At 39.3% G+C, this 10,288-nt stretch overlaps 1 protein-coding gene across 1 annotated transcript in view; it reads left to right on the plus strand.

Moving 5' to 3' along the window:
• The window catches only part of CUNH5orf42 (chromosome unknown C5orf42 homolog), a 137,035-nt gene that overhangs the window by 86,784 nt on the left and 39,963 nt on the right, over positions 1-10,288 (plus strand). The window contains exons 36-39 of the mRNA XM_023712733.1: positions 2,466-2,575; positions 2,896-3,091; positions 4,276-4,485; positions 7,121-7,374. Coding sequence (XP_023568501.1) covers positions 2,466-2,575; positions 2,896-3,091; positions 4,276-4,485; positions 7,121-7,374 — 770 coding nt within the window. The remainder of the gene's footprint in view (positions 1-2,465; positions 2,576-2,895; positions 3,092-4,275; positions 4,486-7,120; positions 7,375-10,288) is intronic.

Consider the following 10,288-nt stretch of genomic DNA (forward strand, 5'->3'; position numbering starts at 1 on the left):
TATATGTATATGTATATATTGCTTAGCGTATGCATAATAATAAATAAAAGCAATGTTAATTATGAACTGATATTTGAAGGGGCTTTATAAGAACCCTTGATGCATCATCGTTACTGGGGTATTTTAAGAGTTACTTGATATTTGGAAAAATTAGATGGGCTGGGCACCGCTTTTTCTTGTTTGCAATAATACACTAGTTTCCTGGTATCTGAAAATTCACAATCCCCAGCATATTTTCAGGAGTGGGTAAGATTCGGGGAACAAGAGATGCCTATATTTTCTCTCCTTTTTGTCTCATTTTGATTTCTACTCATTTCTTTGTGTCAGGAAATGAGTAGAAAAAGTATTTCCTAAGCATATTACTTTTTATAGCTATGCCATAAGATATTTAGCCAATTCTTACTATTGAATACACTAAATAATTTCTGGTTTTTTCTGTGATGTAGGTAATGGCTCAGCAAGTATCTTCCTGCATAAGGACCTTATCTGGTCATTACTATGAGTTAGCTACTTTTTTTGCCTTACTCACCCAATAATTTTTCTGTTTCTTTTTTTTATGTATTAGGTACAGGGTCTCTCTACACAGGTTGGATTCATAGTGATCCTCCTGTTTTCAGCCTCCCCGGTGCTGGGATTAAAGGTGTGTTCCAACACACCTGGACTCAGTGCCAGCTCAGCTCACCCCGGAGGCCAGGCTGTCACAGCATGTGGATCTGGGGATCGAACCCTGCTCTCTGCACTTGCCAAAGCAGGTGCTTTAGTCCACTGAGCTATCTCGCCAGCCCAATAATTTTTCAAAAGGCATTGTTTTGTGAGTTTTTTCTAAACAAAGTTGTACATACATAAAAGATGTTTTGATGTAAATGATATGTTGAGCAACATTCTTAAAATGTTTTTACCTGAGGATGTCTTTGAAAGAGCCTTGTAGGCCCTGTGCCTTGCTGCTGTGTAAATTTTCTAAAGCTGGCCAAGCATTAACTAAGATTTACCAGGTGAATGCATGTGACATCTGAAATTATATTTTGTAAAAATTAAATTGTCTACTTTCCTGCCACCTTTCATACATAATATCTGTGTGCATTCATATATTTTTTGTCCTATGTTTGTGATTTTTTTTTTTTTCTTTCTCCTTCACTTTTTCCAATTGACTACAAGATAAGGAAGCTGCTTCTCAAAAAGTTATCTCTGAAAGTAGTAAAAATAAACAAAAGACTTCTTCAGTCTCAGGTGAGATTTCTTTTTTTTTTCCCTGACAACAGTGTGACTTAGTAAAAGTTAAATCTGCATGAACCCAAAGCTAGAGTACAATTCCCAGTTTAAAGAAAAAACAAAAAAGGCAGCTACACCATTCATCTGATGTAATAGAGATGAATAACAAGTTAAATATTCTGAGCTTTTTTTTTTTCTTAGTTTTTTGGTCAACTTTTAATTTTAATTCAAGCCTTAGTGTAACAACTACTGAGTTGTTATAATCGAGTGTCCCATACTACGTATGATAATGAGTTATAGTTTACACATGAAATTTAAATCAATTTAAAAAATTAATGTGTTACTGGAATTGAAATGCTAGAAAATAAGATTAGGCTCCTAGAACAAAAGGAACAGAATTACACTGTCTACTGACCTACATAGTAGCAGCCCTGTGCTGTATTGTGGAATAAGAAGCAAACAGCGCTTATGAAATGTAGATGTTAAAACATTGTAAGTGGCGAAATTGAGTATGGGCTGCCCCTATACTGAAAGCCACTGAATGGTACCCATTTAAAGAATATGACTTATATCTCTCAATTAAACAATAAAAGTAAATGACAACTATTGAAAATTTTAAAATATATTTATAGGATTATATCCTAACGTCTTGACTAAGTGAAAATCTTCAAAATAAAATAAACATGACTTAATATGTCTGAAATGAAAATACAAAATTTATAGCATTTTCTCAACATAGTTTTTTTTTTTTTTTTTTTTTTCCCAAGACAGGGTCTACTATGTAGTGCAGGCTAGCCTTTAAGTTACTTATGTAGCCAGGCTGGCCTCAAACTCATAATGATCCTCCTGCCTCAGTAAATTATTTCAGCAAATTATCAATTATTAACATCCTCAGCCTCAGCCTCGCAACTGCTGTAATTGAAGGTGTGCGCCACCACACTTGGCCTTGGACATAATATTGTTCTTGCAAATCATTCATATAAGAAAGGTGGCATCCAGTCTTCATTTAATTATGATTCTAGGATAAATTGCCCTTTTTAAAATAGAAAAAACATTTTTTGCTTTATTGATACCCATGAAGCATCTACTTACAGTTTCAGGAATATACATTTTATGGTTGTTACTAACTTCTTATAAAATTAATGATTTAGAACTTTTCATGGATATTTGTTGTTTGTTTTTGTACTGGGAATTGAACTCAGTATTTCATGCTTTCCAGACAGGCTCCATTCCTGGTTTTTCTTCTTGATTTTCAGAACATGAACCTTTGCATGATCGTCAGCGGTTGGTACCAGATATATATCTAAATATCAAACTTTCCACTGAAAGACCGGAGAAACCTCCGTCACCTTCAACACCTCATAAGGTAGCAAATGTGGTTTGTGTATTTAGAAGTCGTAACAGTAACTTTTTGCTCAAGTGTATCTTGGTCATCCAGGTGTGATACTCAGTTATATAGGTTGCATGGGTGAAATGATGTTAAAAATCTTCGTAGGAAAGGCCCAATATTAATTTATTATGTCCCCAAATACTGTAAACTAAACCGATAGTACATCTTGCAGCTTTTTCTAAGTTACGCCCATCCACGCTATTCTTGTTTATTACTAATACAGTTGAAGAATTAAACCTTTCTGGCAGACTGGCCATCCAAAGTGGAAATTATGATTGTTATGTGTCCTAACTCAGGTGGGACACTCTTACATAAAGGTGGTTGACATTGAAGCTGGTGATCTAAAGGAACTACCTGTCGGAGCAGAGCCCGCAAAGGAGGATGTGAGCGAGCCTCAGAGCAGTCCCCCAGACGTCCCTTCATCTGCAGAGTTACATTACCTGGCAGCGACAGTCAGCAGTGCCCTGGTGCCACATAGTTTTAAGAGTGAAGGTAATAACCTCTTGCCATATTTAAGATACATTTTGAAAAAGTATTTAGTATAGCACTGTTATATCTATGCACATCTTCTAGCTCTCCTCCTACAAACTCAGTGCACTTTTAGATATTGATGTTCACCTTCAGAAGTGTTCTTTAAACATTAATTACCTTATTTAGAAGTTTGGTGTTGTCTCAGTTACTTTTCTATCCTTTCTGGGACAAAATACCCAATACCCAGAATTAAGAAAGGAAAGGTGTATTTAGCTCAGTTAGTGGAGGTTTCAGTTCATACTTGGCTGGCTTCAAGGCAGAGAGGCACGTGGCAGAGGGCAGCAATTCATGATGGTGGAAAACAGAAAAACAGCAAGAGCAGACAGGAAGGGTAGCAGCAATAATGGCCACAGAGAGCGAGTCTGTCTCCCTTACGTTGCATTCAGGCTGTCTGCTCCAGGCGGGTATAGTACTTAGATCCATATTCCCTTTTTTTTTTTTTTTCATTTTATTGAGAAAGAAGTAGCAATGAGACAGTTTCAAAACAGGTTAGTAGGACAGTTACAATAATTAATACATTGCATATTGTTGTCTTTGTAGTAGTTATTCATAATACAAGATATAGACACGATATCTTGTCTAAATACTATTAGTTCAAAACTTTCTTCTCATTGAACTAAGAGAAAGTAGATGTATATCTATGCTAATTATTTTGTATATACAGATATATATATTTTTTTTACTACAAAATCGTCCTTCATTTATATCCCCCTTTCTCGTTTACTTTTGTCAGAGATGGGTATTCATGCCCTTCATATATTGTAGGTGCATGAATTCAGCAAAGTAATCCAATATAGTCCAGGAGTCCATAATAGTAGTGGGTTATTCGTAGGACTGGCAATGTTAGAAGTTGTTGACTTGAGCCTTTTACAGCTCAGCATATTAATATGGCTTTACTTTTCATACCTTGTTTTTGTACTTTTCTGCTGAATGGTTAAGACCAAGATAAAGCAAGACCTATATAGCAGAAAATTGAACTTTTGTATCTGACAAGGTCAGTCCCAACAGCACTCACACCCGTAATCCCAGCACTGGATCTGAATTAATCACAAACTCTAGAAGTCTACCCCATAAAGCTTTAGGGGTCTACTAGACACAAGCCATAACAGGTGTCAATCTTTGTATGCCTTTCATATTCTTGATAGAATCTGCCAATTCCACTGTGGATTTGTTTTTTAAACCTGCAAAAGTGGCTCCATCCTACCTGGAAAGAAAAAGCTGGAGAACAGGTGAAGAAGAAAAGGAGCCTGGGATTCCCTTGGCAGCACCCACAGACAGACAGCAGGACAGAGTTGAACAGCAGGGTGTGCTCCCTGGCCGGCTCTCTCCCTGCATTCCTGTCATGGTAGAAAGAGGTAGGAAAATGTGGCAAGTGCGAAGGAACCCTGAAGAGCAGCTTGCGTGCTGTCTTTCCTGTGATTGGGGAGCCCCTTTTTAGGCTGCTGGGAGAGAGGCAGAGTAGCCAGGTTTAATATAGGTAGAGGAAGATTACATGAATCAGCATAGCCATTGTTTTCTCATGGGAAGATTCACCTTAAAATGGGACTGAAAGTAACAGGTGATGTTTTTATTTATTCAGTGATTCACATTTTTCAGAGTAAGTTGTCACATAAGATGGTCTTCCCAAAATTTCTATATGGTAGAAATAATAAGCATCACAATCTTTCTGTGACCTTCTCTTTATTCTGTGGACACTAAGTTAGAGAAGAGAGACATGCCAGCTGTTAGCCCATGGGCATGCCTGTGGAGGAAAGAAGATAGATATAAAGAGGTGGAATAGGGCATGGTTGTATATGCCTGTAATCCCAGCACTAGGAAGGCTGAGGCAGGATTTCTACAAGTTCAAGGGCATCCTAGGCTACAATGTGAAGCAAGACCCTGTCTTAAAAACAAATAAAATAAAAGGGTAGTTATGATACATTGGTAAGGACTGTAATGGCCTTATAGGTGAGATTTGTAGGTACAACAGGATCTCACCTATACCAGATGTCTGAGGCCATTTAGAGGAATCATAAAGCAATATAGAAAGGGGGCATTCAGACAGAATTGGTTGCACAGTAACACAGAAGTTTGATGGACACTTTGGAGAAGCAAGATTATGTGTACCATTATCTATCACATTAAGGCATTTAGACTTCTAAGGCAAAGGCATTGGTTTTAAAATACAAGGTATCCAAAGGTTTTAGATAGGAAAAGAATACTATCTGAGATATGGTTTGAGGAGCTGTTTCTAGCTAGGCATGATGGTGTACACTTACCATCCCAGCTCCTAAAGGACCTGAGCTAGGGCAGTAACACATAGAAGGCCAGCATAAACAATTTAGTGAGATCCTGTCTGAAAATAAAAAGGGGCTAGTGTTGTAGTATTCTGATCCATGGGTTCATTACCCAGTACTGGGAGGAAAAAAATATTCTCCAAAGGCCTGTGTGGAAGGCGGACTAAATAGGAGATAAAGGGGTACTGTTTGTTGTCCATCTATTGCTTTTTTTGATGAGTGTATGGTTGGTTGGTTGGCTGGTTGAAAGATTGAGATAGCAGGTCTTGCTCTTAGCTGAGGCTTACCTTAAACTCACTAGGTAGATCTGGCTGGCCTTGAATTTACAGTGATATTCCTGCCTCAGCCTCCCAAGTGCTGGGATTACAGGCATGTGCTGCCATTGTTAGTCTTCCATCTGTTAAAACTCAAGTTGAGCAGTGGTGGTAGGAATAGAGGTGTTTAGGAGGCCAAATCGTGATACTTGGTATCACTTTGGACATGAAAGAAAGAGGCGAACCTTGATTGACCCAGGCCCCTCGTTTAGGAAATAGCTTGAATGGTATTGCCCTTTACTGAGGACTATGAAAGAGGAAACAAATCAGAGAAATGATGAACTTAGTTTGATATGCTCATGGAACAACCCAAGGAGCGCTCCATGGCTGTGGGCATTGTCTGTGCATCAGTGGCATCGCTGAGAGGAAGTGGGAAGAGTAAGCAGAGGTGAGAGCAGGGGCTGCCACTCAGAAAATGCTGCTGGGGGGCCGGGGAGATGGCTCAGTAGAATAAACGCTTGCCTGGCAAGCGCAAGGGCCTGAGTTCAATCCCCAGTTCTGCAAAAAAGAAAAAAAATACTGCTGGGTAAAGGGAAGAAGGATAGAGGGGTGGGCTCAGCAGGTAAACAGTGCAGCACATCAAAGAAGGAGCATGTCTCCAGCCTGCCAGATAGCTCAGCAGGTTAAAGCTCCTGTTTAGGCAGACGCAGAGCCCAGGGTTTCATCCCTGGGGTACTGTGCCGGCCCCACCCGCAGGGCGTGCTGAGATAGTGATTGAGACTGGGCATGGTGGTGCGTGCCTGTAATCCCAGCTCTTGGGAGTCTGAATACCAAAGAATCATTATGAATCCAATGTAGTGAGACCTGTAGACCCTGTACTAACTGCATTAAAAAAATGCACAAAGAAATAAGAGTAAGGAGAGCCCTTGGCTTTGATGCTGGCCCTGGGACACTTAATGTTTGCCTGAGACCCCACATAGTCACCACTGGACCCACCTTTTAGTGTGTGGTGGTGTTGGTTTTCAATTAGAATTTCAAAAAGTCATAAATAATAAAATTATTTTGTGACAAAGTATGCTCATAAAAGGATATAAAAGAACCAAACGGGCTGGGGAGATAGCTCAGTAGAATAAGTGCTTGCCTGCCAAACACAAGGGTCTGAGGTCAATACCCAGTTCTGGGAAAAAAAAAAAAAAAAAAAAAGAACCAAACCGCCTTGTAATGCTTTGTGTTATTGACATACTTATCAGTATACTGATAATTATCTAAAAGGACTTTTAACAACAAAGACAAATTTCAGGGGTCTAGAAGCTAAAACAATTTGCAGATACAGTAAGTTAAAACTGGTTTGGAAAATAATGTGATAACTGACTTGAATTAAGTCATCAAAAATGTTACTGCTATGTCTGTCTCTCCCTTAGTTAAAATCAATTCTGATTTTGCTTTTCATTAATACTTAGGTCTGCCTAAACAAGCATTCCAATTCAAAAGACAAAGCTCAGAGTCCGACTCTGTGGAAGGCTCTCTGCTAAGGACCCTGCTGCAGGACGTCCCTGCAGCTCCCGCTGCACCAAGCCCTGCAGCCCAGCGACTGCAGCTTCTCACTGCTGAGCTGCAGAAGATTGACGAGCAGCTAATGGCAGTGCAGAGCATTGCAGAGAACATAGAGCGGGATTTCCCCAGACCAGAAATGGTAAATCCACAGCGCAAAAAGGTACTCTATTTTTATTCTTAGTTTTGTTGTTTGTAACTGGGTTGTTATAATGTAATGTTATATTATTTTGGTCTTTTGAAACTATGCAAAATTTGGTTTATAGCAGCTAGAGTTTCTGAAAGTCTTATCAACATATGGACAGGCAATACATTTTTGGGGAGGAGTGCTGGGGAGCAAATCCAGAGTCCTTTGCATACTAGGGAAGCATACTACCGCTGCACCACATCCCCAGGACAGGTAGTGACGTGTCATGGGAGACTGTCCCATACACTTAGGGTACTTAGCAGCATCCCTATTCTTTTCTCATTCGTTCGCACTAGCACTCCCCTAAGCTGTAACAATCAAAAATATTTCCTCACATTGCCATGATTCAGAGAGCGCCAAAGTCAGTCCTAGGTGAGATCCACTCCTGGAAGCTTTAAGAGGCATGGCCCGTGCTTCCTAGCAGGAAAGAAGTCCAGTTGTATAAATTATAAAAACAGTGTGATTTTAAACAAACCCTGCTAGTAGTTGAGTATCATTTTTTTTTCTTTCTTCTCCTCCCCCTTCTCCTCCTCCTCCTCTTTTTTTGTCATTTTGAGACAGAGTCTCCCTGTGCAGTGCAGGCTGACCTTGAGCACGCTTTGTAGCCCAGGTTGGTCTCAAACTTGAGTGCTGGGACAGTAGGCATGTGCCACTAGCCAGAAAGTACCATTTTCCTCTGAAAGATTTTTATATCTTTAAAAATACTGTTTGGCCTTGCGCCTATAATCTTAGCCCTCGGGTGGCTGAGGCAGAAGGATTGCCCTGCGTCTGAGGCCAGCTGTGTCTACGTAGGGAGTTCAGTGCCAGCCTGGACAATGTAGCAAGACCCTGTGTAAAGAAAACAAAAAGGAAAGGAAAAAAATACGGACTTTATATTTAAAATTCTCAGTTTCTTTTAAGTATTTTATATGAGAAAACCAATAATCACTTTCTTAAATATTTTCTGTGTCTTTAAAAAGTACTCATAATTTAGCTATGCTTGCTTCAGCAACACATATACTAAGAAATTTAGCTGAGGGCAGGGATGAATACCCACATCCCAGCTACTCAAGAGGCTAAGTTTGAAAGAACATGAATTTGAGGCCAGCTTCTTAGCAAGGCCTTGTCTCAAAAGGGAAAGTATTCATAATAAATTCATATTTATATGTAATGGTATTACATTAAATCATAAAAATAGTATTAAAAATAATTATTTTGCCAAACACACGTGTCCAAGCCCCGCCCCATTTTTGTTTGTTATATTTCTTGGCTGCTCTTCGACCTCTGAGCTCCCTCCTTCCTTCTGGCTCAGCCTCCTAAGTGCAACTGAGACAGAAGGTGTGTGCCACGGCATCTGGCTCTGTTCTTTTTTTTTTTTTTTTTTAAGGAAGAAAAACTTACGTAACAAGGATTAAGGAATAGTAAAAACATATTAATATGTTGAAGCGTAATATTGAATAATGAAAGTTAATCTGCCGGGTAAGAGTTTTATGTTGGCTCAGAGCTGGGTTTAGTACATGCTAGGCAAATGCTGTACCACTGAATTATAGACTCAGCTTAGAATTCCCTTTTTGTTGTTTTGTGTTTTGGTTTTTTTAAGACAGGGTCTCACTATGTAGTTCAGGTTGGTCTTAAACTCTGTGTAGCCCAGGCTGGTCTCAAACTTGGAGTGATCCTCCTGCCTCAGCCTCTGGAGTCCTGGGATTATAGGCATGCGACACTATACCTGGCTAGAATTCCTTTTTTTTGTTTGTTTGTTTGCAGGGGTTTTTTTGTTTTTGTTTTTGTTTTTGTTTTTGTTTTTGGTGGAACCAGGGATTGAACTCAGGCCCTTGCACTTGCCAGGGAAGCGCTTATTCTACTGAGCCATCTCCCCAGCCCCTCTATTTTTGACTTACCTGAAAAATAAGCCAAGTGGACAACATACTGATTTTTTAAATATATATGTAATAAGTTTATAAAAGTTTCATATATATATATGGGGTACGATGATATATTTCAGTGTATGTTTTGTCTAGCTTTTTCAAAGACATAGTATATTATTATTATCTATGGGGATTTTGGTTTGTTTGTTTGTTTTGTTTTTTTGTATTGGGAATCAAACTCGCAACCTTGCACTTGCCAGGCAGGCGCTGTGCCACTGAGCTATATCCCTGGCCCTATCGGTAGTCACCATGTTATGCAGTAGCCCACCAAACCTCCTCCTCCTCTCTGTTATTGCATGCCCTTGATCTGTCTTTCCCACCCCCAAGCCCAACTCCTTGACCTCTGGTACCTCCATTCTATCCTCAGCTTCTATGAGATCAACTCTTTTAGAGCCTACAGATGAGGGGAAGTCATCTGGTACTTGTCTTTTTGTGCCTAGGTTCTTTCACTTAAAATAACAAATCCAGTTGCATCTATGTTGTTACAAAGGACAAAATTTCATTCTTTTTAATACTGAGTAGTATTCCAGTATATAAATTCACATTTTAAAAGTATCTTCAGTAGTCAATAATAGTAGTGGGTTTTCTGTAAGACTGGCAATGTCAGAAGTTGTTGACTTGAGCCCTTTACACCTCAGCATATTAATATGGCTGTACTTTTTATACCTCGTGTTTATACTCTTGACCGCTGGATGGTAAGACCAAGATAAAGCAAGACCTATATAACAAGAAATGTAACTTCTATTTCTGATAAGTTCAGTCAAATCCCCTCAGGATTTACCCTGAAACCCTGTCCTGCAGTTTATAGATCCTTTGTCAGTGTCAGCCATGTGGATGTCACAATCTTCAGTAGTCAATAATAGTAGTGGGTTTTCCGTAAGACTGGCAATGTCAGATAATAGTAGTGGGTTTATCAATTTGCTCTCTGTGAAAGCCTGAGAATGTTTTCTCTCTATGTGACTCTCCTTAGGCATGCTCTACATCCT

Source organism: Octodon degus, unplaced genomic scaffold, assembly GCF_000260255.1.
Source record: "Octodon degus isolate 3935 unplaced genomic scaffold, OctDeg1.0 scaffold00002, whole genome shotgun sequence".
In the NCBI taxonomy this organism is placed as follows: Eukaryota; Metazoa; Chordata; class Mammalia; order Rodentia; family Octodontidae; genus Octodon; species Octodon degus.